The sequence below is a fragment of the Thermothelomyces heterothallicus genome (genome assembly GCF_042370625.1).
Source record: "Thermothelomyces heterothallicus CBS 202.75 unplaced genomic scaffold P884_scaffold_41, whole genome shotgun sequence".
Classification (NCBI taxonomy): domain Eukaryota; kingdom Fungi; phylum Ascomycota; class Sordariomycetes; order Sordariales; family Chaetomiaceae; genus Thermothelomyces; species Thermothelomyces heterothallicus.
This window is the reverse complement of record NW_027192602.1, coordinates 109,968-136,031: the sequence shown is the minus strand read 5'-3', so window position 1 is coordinate 136,031 and position 26,064 is coordinate 109,968. Positions and strand designations below refer to the sequence as shown.

Here is a 26,064-nt window from a genome sequence, read left to right as displayed (position 1 = left end):
TAGTAGCGGGAATTACTCCAAGGATAAGACATTGACAAGTAGGACGTAATGGACTTAGTTGAACTGTATTCTAATTATTCAAGGAACTGGAACTCTTGCTATATCTCGTGATGACACCGAGACACGTATTTGAGGGATAATCGTTACAGTTGCTTTCCTCTTCCCCCCAACGGTCCTGAAGGTAGATGTTACCGCGATATCATCGGCTCTGGGAACAACAATTGCCGCGGAGCATCCGAACGGGAAAATCTCACTCTCGCCTTGTTTGGGGCCTAGTTACTCCCCATCTATCTGCATAATAATACTCTTGGTCTCTAGGAAGTTGTTCATGCTATGCAGCCATCCTTCTCTGCCCTGCCCACTGCTCTTGTATCCACCAAAAGGCAGATCAACCCCAGTTAGGGGGCTGGTACAGTTGATGGCCACATAGCCGCTCTCCAAGGCCTTCGCCACCCGCATTGCCCGGTTGACATCGCGCGTGTACACGGCCGCGTACAGGCCAAACTCGGTGTCGTTGGCCTTGGCAATGGCCTCGGCCTCGGTCTCGAACGTGTTGATGATGACAACTGGGCCAAACACCTCCTCCTTGGTGATGCGCGCCGTCTCCGGGGTGTCGAGGAACACGGTCGGCTCAATAAAGTAGCCGTTTGTGGTCTCGAGCTTGCCGTTTCCGCCCAGCGCCAGCGTGCCGCTCTTCTTGCCCTCCTCGATGTACTTCAGCACGTTGCGGTACTGAATCTCGTCCGCCTGCGGGCCGTGGTTGGTCTCCTTGTCCAACGGGTTCCCGGCTCTAGCGGCGGCAAATTTGGTCTTGAACGTCTCGATGAACCGCGGCGCGATGCTTTTCTGCACATAAATGCGCGAATTGGCCATACACACCTGTCCGCTGTTGACCTGGATGCTGAACTGTGTTTGCTCGGCCGCCTTTTCCAGGTCGGCGTCCTCAAACACCAGAGCGGGTGACTTGCCGCCTAGCTCGAGGATGACCTTTTTCAGGTTGGTGCGTGCCGCCTCCTCCTGAATCAGCTTGCCGGTGCGGCTGGAGCCAGTGAAGCTCAGGGCGCGAACGTCCATGTGGCGGGAGAGGATCTGGCCCGACGGCACGCCGTGACCGGATATGATGTTGAAGACGCCCGGGGGGAATCCTGCCTCGACAACAAGCTCGGCGATGCGGGCGACGGCGAGTGGTGCCTTCTCGCTCGACTTCAGCACCACAGTGTTGCCAGTGATAAGCGCAGGTGCGGCTTTGGAACCGAGAAAGTGGACTGGGGCGTTCCAGGGGATAATCAGCGCCACTACGCCGTAGGGCTGCCGGAGCGTCATGGTCACCAGGCCCGGCGTGTTGACACTTGCCTGCCCCTGGACGGTACCCCAGGCCTCCGAATAATGATCGAAGTGTGCGGCGGCGGTGAGCGCGTAATGATGGGTTGCGACGGGGATGCCCATCGAAATTGAGTCCAGGCGAGCTAGCTCATCCTTGTTCTCCCGGAGCAGGGCGGCCAGTTTCTTCAGGTAGACGGCTCGCTTGGCTCCTCCCATAGCGGACCATGCCGGAAAGGCGGCCTTTGCTGCCGCCACTGCGGCGTTTGTGTCTTCCGCACTCGCCTCCGGAGCTGATGAGCGTTAGCGGCGATGTCTTCCCTCAACCCCTCTCTCTGCCCCCCTTCAAGTCAGGCCGGGGAAACTGACCATGGCCGGACACTTGGAGCGTTGCTGGGTTGTATATGGGAAACGTCTTGCCATCGGATGCCTCGACGAGCTAGCGGTTGTGAGATTTCGAGTTCGGCTAAAGTGAAACGTGTTGCACGGCGTTCTTTTACCTTTCCATTGATGAGCATCCGAGGTTGAACGGGAGCGGTAGCAGCCATTGTGGTGCCCTTCCCTCCTGCTTTAGCAGTACTCGGTTGTTCAAACTAGAAAAAAAAAAGGAGGAGCCAAAGGGTTATGACAAGGGGCGTCCACTTCGCAGCAAAAAACAGGTACCTAATCATACATGAGCGTTTACCGATGATCAAAGTGCAGCGTCTTATGTCGGCTGCAATTGAGAAATACACTTATCCCGCGAGTACACTTGCCGTTACAGCCGTCACTGCAAAACCATCCTCTGGGGGTCGAACCCCGCTCGGCTGCAGGTGGATCGGTACCTACCTTTAGGTATACAATCTTGCCAATGTTGTGCTGTGACCACACCACCCCCGGCGTGTCCTGTGTGACATGTTGGGCGAGTTGTGGCCATGGAACGCTGTGCCATTTTTGCTGCGGTGATACGGCAGTTGGTCTCCATGCTCCATATTAACCATCCTACCTAACTGCCACTTGCCTGAAGCCGTCCGAGGATATCTTGGTGGAGATGCATATGCATGTTTAACCCTAAGGAACAGAGTATTACGTGTAGGAGCGTACGCAGATACCCATAGCCCCCCACTGGCCATTTAGCGCTCTTCCTTATGAGCGAACGGCCGGTCCCTTGATCCATACCCCGACAGTGGATAGCGGAAAGCATTTCCTGCGGGGTAGTATGTTCGTTGTATTTGGATGAATTACCCCAGCACACGTCGACTACTAATTAACTGACCTGTTATTGCAAAGCTCGCTTGAATATCTCAGGGAAGGGAGGTTTCTAGCGTTACTAGGGTATTGCCGATATATATATACTGTTATATACGGGTCTCTGTATTCGCACGGAGTACTTCGTCGTCAAATTGGAATTGCGTTGAAGTGCGAATCTCCCAAGTAGCAGGAGAAAAACTGGATCACTTAGTTTCAAACGATGTTCAGAACTTGGAGCAAATCGACATACGTTACCCTCTTAAATTGCCTAAGCTACGCATGTATGCATATAGAGGATGCAAAGGGAAGACGATGATAACGAGACTCGATGTTACACCGACGCGGACTCAACATTGAATTGCCGAAATTGGGGGAAAAGGTCACATCGAAATGCGGCGTTGGGAACTCATCCTCATAGTGCGTCTTAGCTTCTAGACTCTGGTCGGCAGCTGACTGCAATATTCGCGTGGTTCCCAGTGCCCGCTCGTGGGGTACTTAGATGCTTCTCGCTACATCGCTCAGTCTCGCTAACGATCATCAACGGCCTTTGTAACCTCGAGATCTGTCAGTTAATTAACTAATCGTACTCGTTACCCACGTCCGTATCAAACGTGTTCTTCAACCCAAAGTAGAGAATACTCTCGCTTTCCAGCGTCGCAGAGAGCCGGGCCCTCCTTGACCTTTGATCTTGCGGGAGCAGAGTTCATTGAGCGGATAAGCCAGCAATCCACCACAACACCAACGAACTCCTTTGTGACCGCGGCCCGTCACCATGGCCCAAAACGCACCCAAGGGCACCATTGCCATTGAGGAAGCCGTGATAAACCCCGCAGGCCTGTCATGGATCGCTGAGTCGGCGCCCTTGTTCGACCCCGGCCAAGCCCGGTCCTCCTCCTCTTCGTCCCCGGATACATATGTCCAGAGGCTGAATGATCTGCTCATGGACGTTCATGGCGAGCGACTGGCCCAGATGGACGCCCACGGCGTCGAGTACATGCTTCTGAGCCTCACCTCCCCCGGAGCGCAGGGGGAACCTGACCCGGCCAAGGCGCGGGCGCTCGCGGCCGAGGCGAACGACTGGCTGGCGGCGCAGGTGTCGCAGAACCCGCGGCGATTCGGCGCGTTTGCTGCCGTGTCGATGCATAACGCGGCAGATGCTGTGGCCGAGGCCACCCGGGCGGTCAAGCAGCTGGGCATGTTCGGCATCATGCTGAACGACTACCAGGTGGTGAACGAAGGGGGCAATGCCGAGGGCAAAAAGTACTATGACGAGGTCGAGTACCGTCCCTTCTGGAAGGCAGTCGAGGAGCTCGGCGTGCCCGTGTACCTGCACCCGCGCTACCCCCCGGCCAAGGACCTGCAGCCGGGGACCAAGTTGGGGGACAGAAAACACATCCTCGGCGCGGCGGTGCAGTTCCATCTGGATCTCAGCCTTCATCTGTACGCTCTTTGCTCGAGCGGCATGTTTGACGAGTTTCCGAAGTTGCAAGTCGTGGTCGGACATCTGGGCGAGGGGTGAGTATTCCGACTCCTGCAAAAGTTACCTTAATATAATTTTATCTCAAACCCCCCCCGGGGGGGGGGGGGGGGGGGGGGGGGGGGGGGGGGGGGGGGGAAGGGGGGCGCTTCTAGATGAGCATGGCTGACCGAGACCGTCGACAGGATCCCCTTCAACCTGTGGCGCGCAGACCACTGGTACAACAAGCCAGTCAAGAAAGCCACGAGGCCGTCCAAGCAAGACTACAGCTATTATTTCCGCCACAACATCTCCATCACCACCTCGGGCAACTTCAACACTCCTGCCCTCAAGTATTGCATTGGCCAGATCGGCCCCGACCGCTGTCTCTTTTCCATCGGTACGTTAGGATGATAATCCAACCCACTCCGAAGCGAGGCCTGACATTTTATAGACTACCCTTACGATAGCATCGCGGAAGCTCAGCAGTGGTGGCTTGCTCTTGATGTGCCCGAGGACCAAAAGAGGCTAGTGGCACGAGAGAACGCCATTAGGTTGTTCAAGCTCCCGCTCGAGATTTAATTAGTAATAACGCGTCAGCACTGAATCCGTAGCGTGGCGTCTTCCTACAACTACATAGCAGCCTGGTCGTCCAGGAGAGTCATCATTCATCATGTGCATGCGTGAAAGGTTCAATCCCCGTTTCCGAGTTTGGGTCTTCAGAGGAACCCAGCAAATGGCAAAACTCCCGTGGCAGTCAAGAAAACCAAACGTCAAAACGCATGAAGCAAAATACACTGCTATCATATCATGCTCCGTAGATGTACACATCCCTAATTACCTATTCCTTCTTTTCTCTCTGTCGGCAGTGTTACGAAGCTTGCCGAGTTGAGGCGTTGCTCGCTTTCCGTATCGAACCTTGCGGTTGAATGACCCTTCTTGCCACGGATAAGAGCGTGGAGGACGGGGATGGAGGCGGCAATGATGGTGAGCGCGCCTTCTGCGCTGCCCCAAGTGGTGACAGCGACGGTATCAGCTATTAAAAACCCATGTCAGAGCAACGCGCCGCTGCCACCAAAGCAAAAAGGGGGGAGGGTGGGTTCGGGCCCAGGGGGAGATGGGTTATAAATAGGGGTCACCATACTCGGATCTCCCGTAAGTCTCGGCAGCATGGCCAACTTGACGAAGGACGCGACACCGGGACTACAACGCCTGTATTAGCTGCTTTGTTGTGGTAGGAAGTCGATGACGGAGGAGGAAATTCCTCGTACACGAGACCCATGCTCATAGCAATTGCAATCCCAAGCCGTTTCTTGACGTCCAACGTCTTGCGCATGTGGAAGAGGATGTTCCAAGGGAGAAGGGCGAGAACCACGTCGGTACAGCCGGACCAGCCTGTCGTCATGATCAGCGTCAGCCCGCCGCCGCCGTCGCCACCCTCCATTGCTGCCGGCCATTGAGGGGATACTTACCAGAGGACCACTGATACAGAATCACGATTTTGGCCGGGTCGATGCACCACCCATCCAAGGTATCGTCCCACAGCTTGGCGAAGGGCCGGCACTTGATCCACATGAAGAGCATGGCGGTTCCCAAGATGGCGTTCATCGTGATCATGACGAAGCAGATGATGGCCTTCATCACCCAGTCTTGGCTAAGCCGGAGGAGGGTGAGGGCAAAGGATGTCTTGCTCCAGGCGGCAGCGAGGACGGAGAAGAAGCCGGCAAAGACGGCGACGAAGGGCATCTTGGGGAGGTTCGCTGGGTCCATGTCGTAGGCGTGCTTGCCGTAGTCGAGACTCACGCACACCGAGGTGGTGGAAGCCGAGACAACCAACGAGACCTGGGGCACACGATCAGCTTGGGCGTCACGCTAATTCGAGCAACTGAAAAAAAGACAGATCCCTTTCGCCTCGTTCGATGGCGCGAAGCCGCGTAATTATGCAGCGGTTAGCGAGCCGCTACACTGCATCGACGAAGTACACTAGTCTCGTTCACCATATCCCAACTTGGCATGTGCTTCCCCTGCGGCCCTACGACGCTCTCCCAGACATTGCTCCTTTTTGGATCTCCGAAAATACCAATATGGGGCGGCCCGCCCTCTGGCCGGTTCCGGGTACAGCAACACGTTACATAACATAGGGGAAGAGAGTGCGTGTCAAGAAGACCACGGGAGCGAGCCCTCATGTTGTTCGGCAAATGACAAGGGACCTGCTGTGCTTCTTGATGTCGGTTTCCCTCGCCGTTGAGCCGAAGAGAGCACGGGTCTTCGCCGTCCGGAGACACTTCTTTTGTCCGTTGCAGGGCTTCACAAGTGGTGAGTTGTGTTTGCGCTAGCCAGGGGCCCATCGGAGCCTGCAGTGCACCACCAGATGCAATTGGTGGTAAAACTAGCCTGGGAATAAACTGGTCTTCTGTGCACTTCCTCTTTTGTTATGTCGCTTGGTTGGCTTTGTCAAAGAGTTTGCATTTGACCACCGCCCTTGAGGACAATGATTCGAGCTTAATTACAGATGTGCGAGGCTCGTGTTTATAGTATATCCAGTACATGCCTGTAATCAACATAAGGTACCTTACTGGATATCCTAATTTAGTGTACATACAGATCAAAAACAAACTTGTCCAACAACTTACAATGGCATCACATAATCTGTAGTTGTACGAATGCAGAGACACCTGCTGGTCGCGCTCAGTCCTTCACCGGTCGACGGCTAGACCATCGCGTGACTGTGGTTTGTGTGAGACAAGAGACGAAAGTCCGCTGTCATGACATCCCATGGCCGTTAGCTAACTAGTGTAATCGCCAAACCGAGCTGACTGGGTCTGAGATCAGGGCATTGTCGGAAGATCGCCCGATCAGGTCCAAGATCGCCCTGGTAGACGAAGAAGCGCTGACGCAATGGGATAAGTGCCAGCAGCTTTACGATTGGACAGGAATAGCTGCGACACGGCCTCGCCTCGCCCTTCCTGGTCCCCTTGCAAATCATAGCTTCATTGGTACTTAGTTAGCTGCTAGTCCGGCAACACTACACGAATACGCTACATCCTCTGCTGCCCTGGCCCTTTCTGCACTACTCTATACCTATTTTTCGTTGGTATTGGAAGGTTGTCAGAGGTACATACTTCGATACCTCCTTCTAGATAAAACTGCCAAGTAGCTTGATGACGGGAATGCCTTTCTACATCATGGGCCTCATGGTCTTATTGGACAAGGCCCTCGAGCTTGCTCGTGCATGGCAACCTTGAGGCAGTTACATCTTCATACTAGGTACTAATAATAAATGGAAAAGATTTGCTTGGCAGAAGCTCACCGATTACCTTGCTACAAACAGGTAATTAGGTTCAAAGAATGGGCAATACTGAAAGGCACGTATTCTGATCTGGCCTTCTCCCTCGGGTCGAAGCGAGAAGCCTAGGGCAACACAGTCGCCAATGATGTTCTCGCCAGGAAAGATATAAAGCATAAACGCATGCACGTGTAGGAATTCCTTTTCGTTATCCGAAGACACTCTCAATCTCAGCAATCTGGCACATTTATTTGTAACTGCTTCCGTCTCCTCGTCAATAGCAAACAAAAAGGCACAATGGAGGACGACGTACCAGCAGGGTCAGGTCTTGCACCTGAAAGATAGTTTTGTGTACATACCAGATTGTATAGCACCATGTATGTACCGGCTTGTACCTCTATTGCTCTCGCTCATTGATTTTCAAAAAGAGCGCGAAGAAAGTCGAAGGCGACTTGACTTACTCTGAGCTTAGAGGCGCTATGAACTACGTACGTTGATGAAGTCGAGAAATGGCCGATCCTCCTCCTGTCTGTCTCGAGTTCAAGGTACTCACTCTTACCCGGCAAGACATGCTGGGAAATTGAATGCCTACTTGTACGGTACAGCGTACACATCCATCGAGTACGCATATACATTCAACCTAACCTCTTTTGGTATGCTCGTCGTCTCACCCTAGCGTAGACAGGGAACCCTGTTTCAGCAGCTGAGATCGTCATTTGAGCTTACAACACCCGGCGATAACCAGCCATACCGGGTCAGAGCGAAAGGTAAAGAGCGCTAGTCCCGCATGACACGAGGCAGTAGCACGATCAATCTAGCTCAAAAGCAAGAACGAGACAGACGGCAAATGCAAAGTGTCATGACTTCATTATAGAGATCATAAAGGTCGGCGGCTCCGACCGGCAGATACCATACAGGGATCTGGCAGCTATCCTACCCCTTTCCATCACAGGAGATACTCATTGAACCAGGTGACTGCCTGCAAAAAGGCCTGCTCCTTGGCAAACTTCTGCACCTTGATAGACGGGTCGCAACGGACGGCGAAACCGTGCTCAACCTGCGAGAAGAGGTTGATTTGGTAGGGTTGGCCAACCTCCTTGAGAATCTCCTCAGACCGGTGGCGCTTCTCGGAGGGGAAGATGGTGTCGGTCTCGGCGGCCGAGATGGCGAGCGGGCCCGAGATGGCCGCAAGCTCCTCTTCCTCGACAAAGGACGGGTGGGCGACGTAGCCGACGGCGATGCCGTTCTTGTAGTGTCTCACGACGTACTTGGCAACAGATTGTCAGTCCTTTCTCGTCTGCTTTGCCCTCGGGACACCACGTGAACGTACCTTGGCGCCGAAGCAATAGCCCACGGCGCCCAGCTTTGTGACGCCGTATTCCTCCTTGAGCGCCTTGATGCCATCCGCGACGATCGGGTCCACGGCTTCCTTGGTGTGCGGGGTCTTGCCATCCGATCCCTTGGTCAGCCACTCCATAATGTTGAACCCGGCGGGGCGGTTCAGTTGGAGCGCATCGCCTTCGAAAACGTCGAGGAGCAGCGTCAGGTAGCCGTTGGCAGCGAATTGGTCTGCGATGAGCTTGCTATTCTGCCAGATGCCGATGACATCGGGGATGATCAGGATGCCGGCGCCCTTGTGTTCCTTATCGGCGGGAGGGGTCGCGAGGTAGGCGTCGTGCTTGCCCGCGACGCGGACCATCTTGCCCGTGGGCGTGCCCCTAGGAACGAGGAGAATACGATGTCAGCTCAGGCAAGAAATGGCATCTCGACGGCGACATACTCATGCAGGACACCAACGGTGCAGCATCTTCCGGGGGGGTTGGAAGCCATGGCGGAACTGGTTCTTGATGTTGGCGGCGGTTGGACTGGGTGGCTGTGACGGCTGCAGAGCAGGTTTTTTGATGTTCACGGGCCGGGGAGGGATGCGATTCTTCTTCAAGCTTTCCTGGTGTGGAACGAGAGCGGAGTCTCGAAGCTTCCTTTGCAGTCGGATTGTCGGATTTGTAGTTGCCGCCGTTGGTCATAACCCAGTTCTTGCCCCTCCACCCCTCCTTCGGCCGAATCGAACCCCGCCCTGATTACACCATCCCATCCATGGTCCGCATCCGTCAATGCGCAACATGCCTCTTCAAGGCACGCAGAATTAACGTTGCGTTGCACCAGGAATCGTGCCAATGTTGATATACAGCATGCTCTGTGACACCGTGAATACAGACAGGACTGCTTCATTGATCAATCGTTTCGGCGTGTGGTCTTCGACTTTGGGACCTTATCCGAACACCTGAGCTGCCATCCGGGTCCACAGTTTCTGCGCTCCACTCCGGTTGCATTGCGCGTCTCACAGCCATTGAGTATCGAGGCCCCGTTGTCGGGTCATAATTGGAGCTCTGCATGCCCTTTCTTGTCCAAAGGGGGCGCTGGCGAGCCCATCTTGCGTTCTTTGGGATCGGCTGGAGGAGGAAAAAGTGGGGTAAAGCGTGGAAGTAGCCGCCAAAACGGCCCGCCAAGACGGGAGAGGTCGTGCCTGGGCTGGTGCAGGGCTGACGGAATGATGCAGTGGGAATCTGTCGGCAGGCTGTCCTTTCCAGATTACGCATCGCGTATCGTCATCCAAGCTATCCACTGCCGCTTCGTTCTGTTCCTTTACTGCATTTGTTTTTTGATTCCACCAGCTAACTTCATCAGAGAGGCGCACATGATGATGTAAATTAAGCAGTTCCTTTTTCTCGACATACGATGGAGAGCACCGACCGAGAGCATACCAAGACACCGCCTCCGGCCGATGCTGCTGCAACCGACAACCACAAGAATGTGTCGGATAGCAGACCTGATAAACAGAACGGGGGGAGAAGGAGCAGGATGGAATCCCAAGGCACCGCCACGCAACTTCCCTCCCCGGTCCTAACGCCGAGCGATCCGCCGCCGAGAAATACCACAGACTCGAGCCTGCCCCGAGAACGAGCAGTGTCGAACCCACTCCTTGGTGTACCGACTCCCGATCCATCTAGCGATAGCCAAAGCGATGGCGGGTCGTTGCACGGATCTTCATCTGCGGAACACATTGCGCCCGCCGCAGCCTCCGCGAGGGATACATACAACACCACAAAGACGCGAAGCAGGTCCAACACCAAGACGAGCATTTCTAATGGGGTTAGGCGCCTCTCTGTGTCCAAAATGCAGGAACTGACCGCCGCCCCCGAGTCACTGCCAGTTGCTGCCTTACCAGAGCGTGCGATCGGGAACCCGCCGCTGACTGCCGGCATCGTCGAGGCAAGCAGACGGCTGTCGAGAGCGACGGAGAACACGTCGCAACAAGGTTTAGACGACACGCGAGAAAGGCTACGCGATGATATTTCAGGCTCAAGGGCCTCGCATGAACGGCCGGGAATGAGTGGCCGCACGCTGTCCACGCCACCAATGGGCAGGCGAAGAAACCTTGGACAGTCTGCGGCACATCAGTCTCCGCGTCGCAACTCGTTTCGAGCCGCCTCGCCGGCTGCCCTCGAGCTCGGCGGCTCAAACAGCCACTCCGTGACGACAGATAAAACTGCCAATCAGCCTCGGACTGATACAGCTGAGCCGCCCCTCCCGTCTCCGATTCCGCCCACGATCCCACTGCCTCCGATGTCGATCCCTACGTTACTGCAGCTGGAGCTCGCGGGACAGCGGCCAAGTCCTCTTTATATCCACCACTCGTACGCAAGTGACATGCCATATGAGTCAAGCGCCATCAAGTTTGAACGCCTCAAGAACTTTCTGCTGTTGCCATGGTATCTCGAAACGGCCATGGCCTTCGGGGCCGCAGCTTGCTTCGATGCCTGGCTCTGGACTTTCACCGTGCTGCCCATGCGTTTCTGCATTGCAGCTTCCGTTCTGGTTCGCTGGTGGGCCTACGTGGTGGGTAAGGAAACAAGGTGGCTCATAGAGTTCGTCTGGCATGGCCTCGGGCGGATGTGGAAAAGAGGGCGCCGCGGTCGCGACATGTCGAGTTCTGGCGGACATGGACACCGGAATGAGGAGTCGAGGAGCAGGAGTAGGGCACGAGATGTCCACGACAGCAGCGCACACGTCACCGGGTTCACGGGCGAGGTGAGCGAGTCCAAAAGCCGCCGTCCGAACCATCGCCGCCCGTCGGGAACCAGCGCAGCTGCCTTGTCGAAGAATCAGGGCACCAGGCAATCCGGAGTTTTCAGGCACCGCAGAACCAAATCGAATCCTTCCAACCTGACGTCCTTTCACAAAGCCGATCTCCTCCAGGGAGCCATTCTGATTTGCAGCTCCATAGCGCTTATGAACCTCGACGCCAGTCGGATGTACCACTTCATCCGGGCCCAGTCTGCCATCAAGCTCTACGCCATCTACAACCTCCTCGAAGTTGGCGACAGGCTCCTCTCGGCTTTGGGGCAAGACGTCTTTGAATGTCTTTTCAGCACCGAGACGCTCTCCCGGAACAGCTCCGGTCGTTCCAAGGTGATGCTGCCGCTGGGCATGTTCCTGCTCGCCCTCGTCTACAACATCCTGCACTCCGTCATTCTCTTTTACCAGGTCATTGCCCTCAACGTTGCCGTCAATTCGTACTCCAACGCCCTCCTGACGCTCCTCATGTCGAACCAGTTCGTCGAGATCAAGAGCGCAGTCTTCAAGCGGTTCGAGAAGGAGAACACGTTTCAGCTGGCCTGCGCCGACATTGTCGAGCGCTTCCAGCTCTGGATCATGCTGATCATCATCGGGATGCGCAACGTTGTCGAGGTGGGCGGACTGTCGGTTCCTGGTGCCGGCAGCGAGGACAGCGGTCCGAGCAGTATCCCGCTGCACACGTCGTCTATCCTCCCGGCCAGCTTCACTATCCTCCCGTCGTGGCTGTGGTCAGGTGAGGTGCTGTCCCCGTTTATTGTTGTAATCGGCAGCGAAATGGTCGTAGATTGGATCAAGCACGCCTACATCAACAAGTTCAACAACATCAAGCCGACCTTTTACTCGAGGATTCTCGACATCCTGTGCAAAGACTACTACACCAACGTGAGTTCCCCCCCCCCCCCTGCTGGGCAATGTTGCTCAGCCTCTGACTGATTCTCACCTCATTCCAGGCCTTCGTGACCCCGTCCCTGACGCGCCGCTTGGGCCTCCCCCTTTTCCCCCTCTCTTGCCTCTTTATCCGAGCCTCTGTCCAAATTTACAACATGCTCCTCGCCACGCACATTCCGACTCCTCTCCCCCCCACCACCCAAACCTCCCTCACAGTTGACAATGCAACGCCATCCCCAGCCATGCTCGCCGCGCTCGACCGGATAGACCACCTCATTCGCAACGCCCTGGGCCGCTCCGTCCTCGGCTACCCCTACACCGCCGACCAGTCCGACAACGCGACAGCTGGGTCATTTGGCAGTGGCGATACCGCGGCATGGCCATCTAGGCTATGGAAACTCTCCTTCACCAGCGATGACGCCATCGCCGCGCTTACTACGGTGGTCGTGTTTATGCTGCTCTTTCTTATCCTCTTGGTCGTCAAGCTACTGCTGGGCATGGTGCTCCTGCGATATGCACGCGACCGGTACGCACGCATGAAGATTAAGGAGCACGCCATCGCGACCGGGCAGGCCGAGCGCGAGTCGTTCGATGCGAAGGGCAAGCGCGTGGGTGGCTATGGGCAGGTGGAGGTTGGCGATGACCGACGGCGGTGGATATTTGGCGATGATCTAGAAGGTCTGAGAAAGGCGAAGGAGCGGGAGAAGAAAGCAGAGGCAAACATAGAGCGGGACAAGGAGAAGGACTTTTCGAGGGTCATGAGGTATGAGATGGTTGCGAGGCGGATTTGGTAGTTGTGCATCCCTCGCGACGGTATCAGCTTGGTGTTGTAGACCTTGGGTGCATTGCGCGGCGTTTTCAGCGTGGCAAATACTCGTAGCCGAACAGCTTTTCTTTAAATTTGGCCATTTGGCTCTCCTGGTTACCGTTCCTCCGCCCTATCCCTATCCGCCATTAATTGGCTCTGCAACCCTTTCTTGCCTACGTGCATCGCCTTCTCGATTTCCCGCTCTTCGTCTCGCAGCCTCGCCCGTTCGTACTGCATCTTTTTCTCTTGTCGGCGCTTCTCCTCGGCGACCGCCCGCTCCCGTTCTTCCAACGCTCTCTCTCGCCTGCGTCTCTCTTCCCGTGCCTTCTTGGCTGCCTCGTCCTCTTGCTCGGCCGCCTCGCCGTCCTCCGGCGGCGGTCCGAGGCCCTGTATGTACGCCTCGATAAACGGATCGCGGACCTTGGGGTCGAGCGAGATGTATCGGATGTCTGATAGTATTTGGGACGGCAGGTTTGAGACCATGGTCTGGTTGTTGAGCGCTGACAGCGGCACCGACTCGAGCAGTTTCTTCAGATCAGCCTTGAGCGTCGCCTGCGGCAGCTTCAGCCGGTTGATGTGCTCGCGGTACCATTTCTCCCTGTCCTTGTCCGACAGCTTGGTGTTCTTCATCGGCTCTTCCCGCTTGTACTTCCGCCGGAACTCGGGCCAGTACAGTTTTGGTGTGGCCTTCTCCTGCAGGAACGCCAAGTAGGGGATCCGGGGATCCTTCTTCTCCTCCTTGGCCCGGCGCTCCTTGATTTCTTGGATCTTCGCCCGCGACCATTCCTCCCACACCTCCTTGCGCGCCTTTGTCGTAGGCAGGACGCTGTAGCGCGCGTCGTCAAACACCTTGCCCTCCTCGAGCAGCTTTTCCCAGGGGCTGTAGGGGTTGATGCGGAAGTCGTTCAGCATATCCTTGAAGAGCTCGCGCGCGTCTTCCTCGGACAGCGGAAGCCCTTCGTCGCCCTCCTCCCATCCTCCTTCGCCCTCCTCGCCTGGCTCGGCTTCGTGGTACTCGGCGTTCATGGCGGCTAGCTGCGCGGCGATGTCCGCTTCGGTAAACTCCGCGGGCCCGCTGCCGTCGGCTGAGCGCTCCTCAGTGCGCTGTCGCTTCCGCGCGTTACCGTCTTCATCTTGGTCTTCTTCGGCGCCCTCATCGTCTGTCACCTCGACTTCTTCGTATTCGGAGCTGTCGTAGCCGTGCGCTGCTGCCTCTTCCCGTTGCGATCCGTCGACTTGGGACGCGGACGCGACCGACTTCTCGCGGTTCTGTGTCGTCTCGTTTTCCTCGCCTGTCTGTCCCGGCTTCTTGCCCTCTGCTTTCTCCCGGATGCGCGCCTTGTCCAGCTCGAGGATAGCGGGCATAAGCTTCTCGGGGATGCGCCAGTAGCTCGCATTCTTGACGGGGTTGTATACGAACCGTCGGCCGTATTTCGTGTAGACGAGAATCCACGGCTCGCAGCCCGGGATGGCGACTTTGGACCGCGGCTTGTCGACCGGTTGCGGGCGCGGCCTGGCCTGGGAGCCTCCTCTGGCTCCTGCGCCGAACCCTCCCCGGTTGCCCTGTTGGTGTTGTCCGTACTGAGCCATGAACGCATTTGCGACTGCCGGGTCGGAGAGATTCAGATGCGGCACAGTCTGATGCTGCACGTAGCTGCTCATGGCCGGGTCCATCGGGGCGGCAGCGGGAACTGCAACGGGCGGCGCAACGGGCGGCGCGGCGGGCGCGACGCCGGGCCGCTTGTATGTCGACTCCTTCGTTTCGGCATTGTAATAGTAGGTGTGTCCGGTGGGTGCTTTGTGCTCGGTCCAGCCGGGCGGCAGCGGTGGCAGAGTGGAAGGCGAGGGCTGGTATGTGGACTTGAGCATGGCCAGTTGTGGGTGGAAATGCAATGGCAACCTAGTTAAAGCTTCATCAGAGACCGAGGGTTCTCGAAGTTGTCAGCTCTCGAAAGCGCGGCTTTGTTGCGCTGCAGCAGGCGGATCCACATGCAAGCTGGGGCACTTTATTGTGGGTCTCAAGGCACAGGCGCCAACAACCACAGCACAGCACAGCGAGCCAGAGTCGCGTGCTCCCTGCTGTACGGAGTACGGAACAGCCGTACTCCGTAATATTGTAAGGAATCTCGAGCATACTCCGTACATGACGTAACGTCCTCCCCCTCCAACCTGCAGGGCGTTGAGCTGCTCTCCAAATCTCCTGCCATTTCACCCAAGCGTATGGTCAACCATTCTTGGCAGTTTTTAGATGCCTTATCCAACTCTTCTTAAACGGCATGAACACCTTCTTCCTCAGCGTTTTCCACGACACCTAATTAAGCAATCACGCAATTCCAGTCACTTGGGCGGTCATAGTGGGCGAAACCTACCTGAGCAGCGCTCAGGAATGGAAGTACAATGAACACGTTCTGATTAGCGGCGGCGACCTGCTCATACTGCAATCATGCCGATGGGGAGTAGCGAGAACGAGCGTCATCCCACGGCTAATTAATCAGGGAATTACACCTACCCACGAACACCAACGAGGAAGTCCCCAATCCAACTGAAAAAAAAAAAAAAAACGCCTCCCGCCCCATTCCCTAAAATCATTAATTGTCTAACGACGACTAACATGAAGTACTCGGTATTTACCTAATTAGATCGGTAGAAAACGCTCGACCCCTGAGTGACACCTGGTTTTATTTTTTGGTGATTCGTAAGCAAGAGTACTCAATTAATATGTATACTAGTCCCCTTCATGATAGTCGAGTTGCTTTTCAGATGATGTCGGCTCAAGACATGGATTGGTACGGCTTTGTCCTCAACTGTACAAGAGTTCGGAATAGGGAACGGATTTTTGCATCATATGCAACATAGGTGGTTGATGGAGAAAATTTTTGAGACTTACTTTTTATCTCTTGGACCACTTAACGGTAGCAGGCCATATAATTCTAGCTTTGCTGTGCCGATGTCGACATTCCGCTCCCTGGAGGGGCTAGATGTTGATAAGGCCAGGAACGTTGGGAACTCTAAGTGCATCTTTATATGGTGTCATATATTCGGGAGTTCTAGAGTCTGTCCGATACCTCGGTGATTTCCTCATATCTGCTACTCGCCCGCCCAGCGTCAAGCTCATCGTGAATAATGATGATTCACTTCTCTTGGCGAGTTGAACAATAATTACCACCATCTCGTAGCAATGCCACTCCCTGAACAGCCACGCGCCCTTCCCTTGCTACATGAGGTTACGGATCCGTTGGCTCTCGTTGGAGATATACAGGACCATTTCTAGAGGCTATTCCTTGGTGTCTGGTGAGCATCAGCGATTCCTTTTCTCGAGAGTGTTGTGTGGTTCATCTCGCATCACGATGATTCATCTAGGGGAGGATGATATGCACACCCCACCGGGATATTCGACGCCCTCGTCCTTCTCAGGAACAATGAAGTAAGTCCTTCGGACACTTGCACCCAGCCACCATATGCCTTCTTCTTCCTTAGGTTTGCATACGTTCTGCTGCAACATCAAGACTGCCGAGTCCCTGCCCGCCTTCAACCGACTTCCACACACGGTTAATCCGATTGGCGGCAGCAATTTTGCAATTGGCTCAGCCATCAAGCTCCAAACCAAAATAATCTTATTTCGGTGGCCGCGTACTGAGCGCATTGAAGGTAAAAGAGTGGTGCGAGGTAAGCTTCAGCCACTCCACGATGTCAACACTATCCGAGGCAGGTAGCTCTTAGCCTCACACGCGCCGATACCGGGATTGAAGAATGTCCTTGGGTGCGGTAATTTCAATTCCGTGCTGGTCCTTCGTTGCGTCAGACATCGCGGTAGCGTTGGCCGTGAGGATGGCTTAAGTATCGCTTGCTCGGGTTGATGGTGGTGTGTCAATCCCTTCTAGACGAAAAAGCTTTCTAATTTGGACTCACTCGCCATACAGTAACAAGCTTCGTTCCTTTCGAATCACGACCCACTATTGTAATAGTGCGCGGCCGCTATGATATGACCATAGCCCGATTTACCGACTGCTATTGCCGCTCCTCTTGGCCAGGTCAAGCATCATGTCCTCAAGATAAGCCGATCCCACCCGAGACGCGGACCAAAATGAAACATCAAACTTGACGCCTTGCTCCAGATTAATTATCCCATTGGTGATGTTTTGGGATATTGGTCGTACCCAAACAGGCCGCTGATTCGTGACCTCGTCAAGTAATTTGTCCACAGGTCCCCAGCCAGCATCAACACGATTTTCAACTGAACGGGAGCAGCAATTCTGACTCTCAAGCATTTATTGTGGAGAGCGTCATATGGCAAACAAGCCTCGCTGCTGCTCGAGGGAACGATTTGACAGCGAAGATCAAGAAAACTTAGTCCATCCCAGAATGGTGTGTAAAATAGTAGTGATCGCTGAAACAGTCCTTCAAACTCCCGCTGCATCGGCAACAGTACTTATTATTCATCACTAGGCTTCACGGGGGCCTAGAAACTGAAAGAGCGTAAAGACATAAAATGATCCTTAAACCAAATAACGACCTCAACTGGCAACATGGACGTATCTCTACAATCCTGAATCGCTATTGACGCGCTGTGATCGGCAGAGCATACATAGTAAGATCTTGGTAGTTCCTTCCGTGATAAGAAGAGTCCGAGCTGACGATAAGTAACGATGACGAGGTGGACTTTGCAACTTTGTGTAAGACCGCATAACGTACATTGCTTCCGAATTCAGGGGGCTTATTCTCCATCTGGTCCACAAGTCCAACTAGATGGGGAAGGAAGAAGTATGTCTCCAAGAATCTTTCACAGTAAATATCCGAGGATCTGTTCTTGGGTATAGAGTTGCTTGGCGGATGGGGATGGGCTGCTCCGCACTCCGTATCTAACTCTAGTTTGCCATCGCGGGTCTATTAATAGATAGTTAATGTGCATTAAGTAATCCGTAATGATCGGCGATCATCCAATGCACAGCCATTTTGGTGTGGCGCAGCATTTTGAACCCAAAACTTTAAAATCTTAAACCTAATTAAGTACCGCTTCCCTCTGCAATGCACTTTTGTTGCCAGATCAGGCAGAGTGTAGGAAACCAGAGCCTCGGTACCTGGCACAATTGTCGTAGCTGCCACGCTGAAGCGCAGCGCGCTACTGGAGCACTGTAGCGAATGCGTAACCGGCGCAAGCTTTTAAACTTGGTTCTCTCCTCAACGGGTAGGCAATGTTTTCTCGCACGAAACGCAACTCTATAGTTGGATGGTTCAGAAGAGGCTGTTTCAGGTATCCCTCATTGCTCAATCATGTCCCGCAAGAAGCGTAACCCATCATGCACAAAATAGAAGTAGAGAGGTATCATCCGTGACGCTTCTTAGACCTAACCCCCCCCCCCCCGGCCCCCAAACAAAAGAAAAAAAAACCCAAGAACGAATATCATCATGTCCAACGCCTCAATATCAGACCAACCGCCCCTGCTGCAAGCTCATGAGCACTTGCTTTGCCTTTCTGTATCCAACCGATTCCCACACCAAAGCGAAACACGGGGGAACCCGGTCGGGTCATCGACCGTCTCCCGCTTCACCGAGTCGCATCTGAAAGCATGGCCCCATGTATTCTCGTCTCTGCAGAACGTGACACAGCAGTCGGTCTTGTTGGTTAACCAGACGTAGCTCGTAAGGTTGAAGGGGAAATCGTAGAAGCCTTCCTCCTTGATGGGATCGGTGTATTGCCCCTCGAAGTCGGGCTTCGAGAACGCCTGGAACTGGAAGTGCTCGAACACACTCGAGTCTGACTGGTTGTTAAGGAACGTGGGTGAAGGCGAGGCGGCCGAGGTTGTGGCAGTCTGTGTAGGCGTGCCCGACGTGCTGTAGCATTGCCGTTAGCATGGGTACACGTGAAAACCGGTCCAGGGACAGAACCCCTGCCACTTAATTACCTGCTGCTTTTGCTATCGTTCTTGGACGCCATGGCACCACCCACGCCGCCTCCTATGGCGGCTGCCAGCACGACGACGCCGAGGACGACGGCAAGGATGCCGAAGACGCGCCTCCGCAGGCCGCATATCCGCTTCTCCTGAACCGGCTCGCTGCCGACGTAGGTTGCCTCGTCGTCGTGCAGCGACTGCCAAGGCACCGAGCTGTTTGGGCTGAGTGCGCTGGCCGGCGGCTGTTCGCTCGCCGTCCCCCACGGAGAACTGTATTGGTGCCCTGGCGACGGGAAGCCGGACGGTGACTGCTCGGTGGGTAATTTCGGCGTGTCGTCGTAGTACGCGGGATACTTGTCCGGCTCCATGTAGAACCGTTGTTGCGGCGCTGCTTCCGGAGACGAGTCGGGCACGACTTCTGGTAGTTGATGCTCCCCCAGTGGCCGCGGTGCAGGTGCTGGCGGGTTCTGCACCACCTCTGGGGATTGTTGATCGGCCGGGAGGCCCATGTTGAGAAGACCGACGCGCGAGCTTTCCGGGCTTATCGGTATTTTTTGTTTTGTTCTTCTCGAGAGAGAGAGCGCCCTGGTTTGGTCTGAGTGCGATGAGCCAAAACGGTCAGATGTGGCGCTCGTTGAAGATCGCACTTGTGCACGATAGCTCTTGGCTTGCGCTCAATCGGTAGCGGAGAGTACACTAAGGTTTTGAAGCCGGCAATCTGGCGCCAGGTGCTGGGAAGCGGCTGGCTTCAAGGGGTTGACTTCAGCCAGCGCCGGCTCCGTGGTCCAGAACCCTCCAGGGAAACCCTCCAGGGAAACCCTCCAGGGAACCCTGCCTCATCAGGCATTCGCTGGGTTTGCGCTTGGCGTAAGACGGCGTAATTTCTAGGCTCTACCTGAGGCCAGCGATCAGCGGGCTGTGCTTCCCCATTTAGGCGACTAGCCGGGGGGGAGTGCAGCCCAGTGTCGCAATTGCGACAAGTTTTGCTATTCACTGCGAAAGCTCATTTGCCGACTGGCGAGCCTGCACAGGCATGCACAAAATCTCGCCCCGCGCTGTAACCCGTCATTTCCCACGTTGCGACCGAGATCTTCGAGGCCTCACGCAATTAGAGAAGGTGTTGCGAATCTTTCGAGTTTCAAGTGGAGACTTGTGTGGTAGCAGTGTACGGATTATGTAGGTAATCCGTACTACGGTAACGTAGAGGTCGTATTTTGCGACATCCCAAGTGCCATAGCACTTGTCAGCAATGGCGTTGACAGCGCAGCATGTGCCAAATCTGATGTGTGGCCCGCACCAGAACGTTAGTTACTCTGTCGTATTGTGCAGTAACTGCAGTTGTTTCGCTACATTATCCTAAAAGGAACACAATCTTGTATTTGTATACAGACGTACATACATATATAAGGTATCTACGCCACGGCTCGAAGGCTGCTAAGATTCTCCTGTCTCCTCCCAGGTGACTACCATTAGGGCGTCTTCCAAGATCGGCTTCAAGGCAGCGGTCTACGAAGTCAATATTAAGACGGATTGTCAATTTAGTGACCTTCACGAAAAATAATGCGGTGTGCATGCACAGGCAGCTCTTCACGAGAAGAGGAACTTCTTCGCCGCCACATTGGCACCGTGGCGCAAGGGCAGGGCGGCTACCCCGATCATGAACTTTATATTTGTCAGAAGCTATAGAACTTCTAAGAGTATTAGCCGCACGCATGCCACAGCGTATAAGGCGCTGTTCAACGCATTAGCTAGTTCCTTTGTCTATAAATATCACTTGTTTTGTCTCCTTTGTAGATAGTTCAACAAGGCACTTTTCCTTCCATCAAGACCACCCACTGTAGACGCTATTTCTAACGCTTCCGGAGCTCACCACTGCGTTTAGCAGTATTGGACACTACTAGTACCTCCGTCTCACGAAGGATTGAGCGACTGCGTACATCTACTCAGGGTATGAGGCTCTCGGAAAGGAGCCTACAGCCGAAAGTCGACCACCGGGCGGCCAGACCGGGTGTGTCCCGTAGTTAGTGCCAGCATTGACATAGTTATCAATCTTGCGGATGCCGCTTACGGCTGCACGGAGTTGACTCCGCGCCGGCGTGATTTCGGGCCGGAACGATTGGCAAAGGATTTCGGAGTCGGTGATGTACTCCAATCGACGGCCTCTGGACAAGTCATTCCCAAGGGCCGAGCTGTCGAACAAGCCGCTGGCGAACACTAGGAGTATAACCTGCCAAGCTTCAGAAGATTGTACTGGCCCTTTTGTGCGGGGCGCTTAGGGTGACACAACGTGACAACGTGGATTTAGAGAAACCTGTGACTGCTTCCAACGTTCTTCGTCGCTCTCGCCCTCCTTGTCTCCTACCCTCACAATATAATCCTAGTTCAATGAGATGGCTGCCACGTACGACCATACCCACCAGAAAGCACGGCATCCCGTCCGCTCTGCCCTAGTTAAGCTGGTGAGGGTCCGGGTAGTAGTTGGGTCGGTGACGACCAGCGAATGCCGGATGTTGTACGTTTTTGCACTGCTTTGATTTGATTTTTTAGCCTTTGACCGGATTCTCTGGGATGCGAATGCAGGGAACAATAGCCGCGATATGAAGAAGCCGAACTGGGACGCCCTGAAATCCGTATATTTATACGCCAAGAGTCCCTGTTCTGGAGGAGCATTTTGCTTCCATGAGTGGCCATGGCAAACCTGCTTACCGGTAGCTTCCACGGAGGATAGAGGTAGGTCAACATACCCAAATACCAATTCAGGGGTGAAGCCGTTACAGCAGCGCCCAGCTTGGAGAAATTTCAGCACACATGCAGAGCTCTCTGACCACGATTCGCGCGAGTCAACGATGAAACATTGGGAGGTCGCCCTGGCCGGCGTGTCGGCTTCTGATACATGTCGGGGCAATTTTTAGCGACCCCACGTCCGGGATACTAGAATAGTAAGCAAGAAGGCTGGCGGAACCGTTTGGGTTGGCGCTATACGGGACGGTGCCCTGATGGACGGCGTTTCAGCAGCGTAAGCCTGTACGGCGAACTACGCGGTTGTTTGCACCTCGGGCGCGGCCGTAGTTGCCGGTTGTCTGTCCCGTGTCTACCCGGTGCTGTGTCTACTGCCGAGTCGCCTGTTCGTATCCTTTCTGCTACAGACGTTGTTCTCGGTTTTCTGTTGGGTGAACTCGGGCTTGTGCTTGAAATCAACACTCTTTCAGGCGGTTTCTTGCATCTTAATATCTGACATATTACGTTTCTCTGTTCTAATCTGTAAGAGCTTCGCTGCGTGATTGGATAACTCTACACCTCACGTACGCTATAAACTTCCATTTGACAAATTAAATACCCCAACGGTGATGTACTGTACGCTTCGCGCACCCTTCATCATGGAGACTTACAGCAGGCATAAGGCGAAGCTTTATGGGTTGTAGAGTTGACGAGCCGACTGCTAGGGTAATTCCATAGCACTGTTGGTCACATAAACCAGTCACTTTCCTATACGTAATTATTACATCTATCTACTAGCAAGTACCATACAAGTACCATAGAAGTGCCTGACATACCTAGTAATTAATACCGCTGAACTTGCAAATCACAGCCAGTTTAGCAATATACGGCCAGGAGAAGAATTGATACGACGGGGAAAATCTCACGTCAAGCATCGCCATTATCCCTGGCGACGAAGTATAGCTCCAGCCATACCCTTGCGGCAAAGGTACCCTAATTGCAGGTGGATAGGTAAGAAAAGAACACCGCCGGAGGATAGAATTAGAGGATCCAATGGGTGAGACAGATTGATATTTGGAGTTTTAGTCTTCCGATAATATAATTAGAAGCAAAGCTCCTTCCTTCACTCTTCAATGGGTATGTTTACACATATAAGAGGCTCACTCAATTGAAGCGAAGCTACAATGAACTCTGGAAGCTGATAAAGTAATCAAAGTGTTGTTCCGCTAACAACTGTTCTACTTCTTCCGCTCGAGTATTTCCTTTTATTGCCTTTTATTTTTGCTATTTTAGGGTTAATTATTCGTTTTTTTTTTTTTACTTTTCTCTTTTTTCGACTGCTTATTACTTACTATATCGTATTACTTCTTCATCTTCCTAGCTTTCTACCCTACCTCTTTAATGTGCCTACAGAGTACCTATAGTACTGGTTAACTATTGGTTAACATAGTAAGAAAAATAATATAACTATCCGTATATTTGACATAATACTAATTAGGTATGATTAATTAATAACTCCAAGGGCAGACACGCTCTTTATATACCAATAATTAATACTCCATGCCTAGTCTATCACGATCCATTAGTCAGTACCTATATAATCCAATAGCCACAAGGTTAAGTTTATAAGGCGGTTAGTGCTATAGCTCGATAGCTACAAACGACTATAGCTCGGACTAACTATAAGATATAACACCATAGCGATATACACGCCATAGGCGGTACTCCTAGACCAACTAGTACAGTCTACAGAAGTAGTAATAAGATACGTTAATTCTTCCAAGTGCTAGAGGCACTTAGGGATACTATCTAAATATATATCTATAACCCCTGGCTTATCATCCCTATTAATAGGTCTGTCAGATCTAACCTACTGACAACTATATACTATAACAGGTACTAGGGTTCGAGAAGAAAAATATAACGACCCGTCATAACTTAGTAAATACATTAGTCATTTATCTATAGTAATAATCCTAGTAAGTGTCCCGTTTGTCCTCCCTATTGTCAAATCCGTCCGTCCCTTAGTCCTTCTTCCTGGCAGTTCCTAAGTTTGTAATGAATGCCGATACTGCAGACAGACGCTCCTAAGGGGGCCGCGTAAGTGTTCTGGCCCTGGCCTAGGCGTCCCTGACCGGGGTACGGTTGCCGTGGACCGCACTGGTGGCCCTCTTACGCGAGGGGCTCTCCTGCGCCGGCGTGTCCGAGCGCGGGCGTTTCTGGCCAGTGGCCGCGGGCGGCGGCGGGTGTGCTACCGGCCTGGCAATCGAGCTCGGGGGAGTACTGCGCCTAGTGGTGGCTGGCGGAGGTGGGCGAGCTGTAGGCTCCTGGCTCCTGGAAGCCTTCTATAGTGTGGTAATTGCTATAGTACGCTTGGTAAGCTAGGCGATCGTTTCTTCTAGCTGTTGTATCTTCTCGTCCGCTCCCTTCCTCTAGTTAAGGGTAGCTATATGGTTATTGTTTATAACTATAGAAGCCTCCTTTAGTTGCCTAAGCTCCTCCTTAACTTGGTTAAGGTCCTTTTTAATATTGCTAATGGCCTTATCCTGCCTCTAGACTATAGCTTAACCTATATTAAGAAGGTTAGCCTTGGTAGCTAGGTACTAGCGTTTGGCGAAGTCCTTGTTAGTCTTATTATCCTTAGTGGTACTATAGGCTATAGTAATATTTATAGATACGGAGTATAGGCCTTAGTGATTAGTTAGGCTATAGTAAAGGTAACTAAGTTTAAATAGATAGCTATTAACTAAGGTATTACTATCTCCCTTTAATATATAGATATAGGTTATTAGTAGTTCCTTAGGCTCTAATATACTAGTAGGTATTATACCGGTAGTATAGTAGGCCTTATATACGTTCTCTAGCTTTTTCTTAAGGCTATATATAGCTATATTAGCCTTATATAAGTTATTACTAGCCTTCTAATAGAAATAGTAGATCTAGTAATAGGTATAGATAAGCATTTCCTTATTATTATAATATTCCTAGTAGATATAGGCAAGGTAGTCCTTAATAGGCCTAATCGTTATAGTTATAGATAGATATAGTAGGCTAGACTTGATAATATTAGTGCTAGTAAAGGGGTCGAACTCTATGCTTATAAGGGTGTTTTCGGCCTCCTTAAGGCTATCAAAGGTAATACGTATATTATTAAGCCTACCCTAGGACTTGGCCTCCTCCTCTTCGTCCTTAGGATCCCTCTTAGTCCTATAGGCAAATCTACTAGTAGGTGCCCTATATTATATATACCTAATAGGCGTAATAGGCTAAGGTACAGGCTTAGGCGGTTAGAGTATTAAGTCTAGCCGTAACAAGGCCTAGGCTATCGGGCTAATAGTAATATTAGCTATAGTCTTATTAACGACCGATATACTTTTTTCGTCACGCTACTTAGTACCCTATAGTATAGCTATAGGTAAGCTAGTATACGTATATAGGTGTATAGTCGTATCTTAGGTAGTATTAGTAGGGCCGGATTCTTGGTAGTCCTACTCTAGTTAAGCTATATCTGATTCGTAGGATAGGAAGTCGGTAGGCTCGAGTGTCGGAATTGCCTAGCGTGTAGTTAGTGGCATTAGAGGCCTCTTCTTATTTACTATATCCTATACCTTAGTAATAGCGACCTTGATTAGCGATAGAGGGGTTGGCGTAGTATCCTTATCTATAGGAATGTTAGGGAAGGCGTTAGCTAGCTACTTATACTAGTATACCTTAATCGTATCGACAGGGACCTACCTAGTTTTATTAATATATTAGGCGTATATAACCGTATAGGTGCCCCCTATCTTGTATACTATATTACCGTTAGTAGTATAAGGCTAGAATCCTCCCTATAGGTTTAAGGTCTTATAGTGCTTAGCGAAAAATAGCGCCGATATAATATAGTTATTATTATTATTAGTAGCTTTATATAGGTCAATTATAATAGAGGTACCTATAATGACACTAAATAGTATTACCTTTATTTTGCCCTTGATCTTGACAAAGGCAAATTTAGCCTCTAAATAGGGAATCTTAGTAGTATCGTCCTTATCTATACTATAGAAGGTCTTATAGTTAGCTATAATCATTTACTCTCCCTATAACTAGCGGCTATTAACAAAGTAGTATATAGCTAGTAGGCAAACTACCTTATACTTACTCTTACTTATATAGACCGTATTAATCACGCTTCTAAGGACCTAGGCTATAGCGCCTGTCTTACTATCGTAATACCATTTGACTATAGCATCCTCCGGAAACTATAGGTATAGAGGGCTAAAAGTGTCGCAGGTGACATTACGAGGGGCATTAGCGACTCAAGGGGGTATACGCTATAGGTTATGCTATA

At 52.6% G+C, this 26,064-nt stretch overlaps 7 protein-coding genes across 7 annotated transcripts; 2 read left to right on the top strand and 5 right to left on the bottom strand.

The window, feature by feature from the left end:
* Positions 1 to 52: 52 nt before the first annotated feature.
* P884DRAFT_265187 (aldehyde dehydrogenase domain-containing protein) lies at positions 53 to 2,119 on the bottom strand. Its single transcript, XM_069441921.1, has 3 exons — positions 1,821 to 2,119; positions 1,690 to 1,759; positions 53 to 1,613 (listed from the first exon to the last, which is right to left on the bottom strand). Exons 1-3 carry the CDS (start codon positions 1,866 to 1,868, stop codon positions 277 to 279), a joined length of 1,455 nt encoding a protein of 484 aa, XP_069293501.1. The 5' UTR covers positions 1,869 to 2,119; the 3' UTR covers positions 53 to 276.
* A 954-nt stretch (positions 2,120 to 3,073) lies between these two features.
* Positions 3,074 to 4,820, top strand: P884DRAFT_265186 (uncharacterized protein). The gene is made up of 3 exons (XM_069441920.1): positions 3,074 to 4,065; positions 4,213 to 4,406; positions 4,461 to 4,820. The coding sequence occupies exons 1-3, from the start codon at positions 3,323 to 3,325 to the stop codon at positions 4,586 to 4,588; spliced, it is 1,065 nt and encodes a 354-aa protein (XP_069293500.1). The 5' UTR covers positions 3,074 to 3,322; the 3' UTR covers positions 4,589 to 4,820.
* On the bottom strand, positions 4,457 to 5,848 carry P884DRAFT_319457 (uncharacterized protein). Its single transcript, XM_069445357.1, has 4 exons — positions 5,479 to 5,848; positions 5,278 to 5,401; positions 5,151 to 5,209; positions 4,457 to 5,042 (listed from the first exon to the last, which is right to left on the bottom strand). The coding sequence occupies exons 1-4, from the start codon at positions 5,774 to 5,776 to the stop codon at positions 4,840 to 4,842; spliced, it is 684 nt and encodes a 227-aa protein (XP_069293499.1). The 5' UTR covers positions 5,777 to 5,848; the 3' UTR covers positions 4,457 to 4,839.
* Positions 5,849 to 8,238: 2,390 nt separating this feature from the next.
* On the bottom strand, positions 8,239 to 9,122 carry P884DRAFT_212395 (dienelactone hydrolase; the record flags this gene model as incomplete). Its single annotated transcript, XM_069439145.1, has 3 exons — positions 8,239 to 8,559; positions 8,623 to 9,010; positions 9,073 to 9,122. The coding sequence occupies 3 exons, from the start codon at positions 9,120 to 9,122 to the stop codon at positions 8,239 to 8,241; spliced, it is 759 nt and encodes a 252-aa protein (XP_069293498.1).
* Positions 9,123 to 10,028: 906 nt separating this feature from the next.
* On the top strand, positions 10,029 to 13,111 carry P884DRAFT_212345 (eukaryotic membrane protein family-domain-containing protein; the record flags this gene model as incomplete). The annotated part of the gene is made up of 2 exons (XM_069439142.1): positions 10,029 to 12,311; positions 12,380 to 13,111. The coding sequence occupies 2 exons, from the start codon at positions 10,029 to 10,031 to the stop codon at positions 13,109 to 13,111; spliced, it is 3,015 nt and encodes a 1,004-aa protein (XP_069293497.1).
* Positions 13,112 to 13,204: 93 nt separating this feature from the next.
* On the bottom strand, positions 13,205 to 15,035 carry P884DRAFT_265182 (uncharacterized protein). Its single transcript, XM_069441919.1, has one exon. The coding sequence runs from the start codon at positions 14,992 to 14,994 to the stop codon at positions 13,240 to 13,242; it is 1,755 nt and encodes a 584-aa protein (XP_069293496.1). The 5' UTR covers positions 14,995 to 15,035; the 3' UTR covers positions 13,205 to 13,239.
* A 3,540-nt stretch (positions 15,036 to 18,575) lies between these two features.
* On the bottom strand, positions 18,576 to 19,384 carry P884DRAFT_281133 (uncharacterized protein; the record flags this gene model as incomplete). Its single annotated transcript, XM_069443503.1, has 2 exons — positions 18,576 to 18,957; positions 19,029 to 19,384. The coding sequence occupies 2 exons, from the start codon at positions 19,382 to 19,384 to the stop codon at positions 18,576 to 18,578; spliced, it is 738 nt and encodes a 245-aa protein (XP_069293495.1).
* Between the last annotated feature and the right edge of the window lie 6,680 nt (positions 19,385 to 26,064).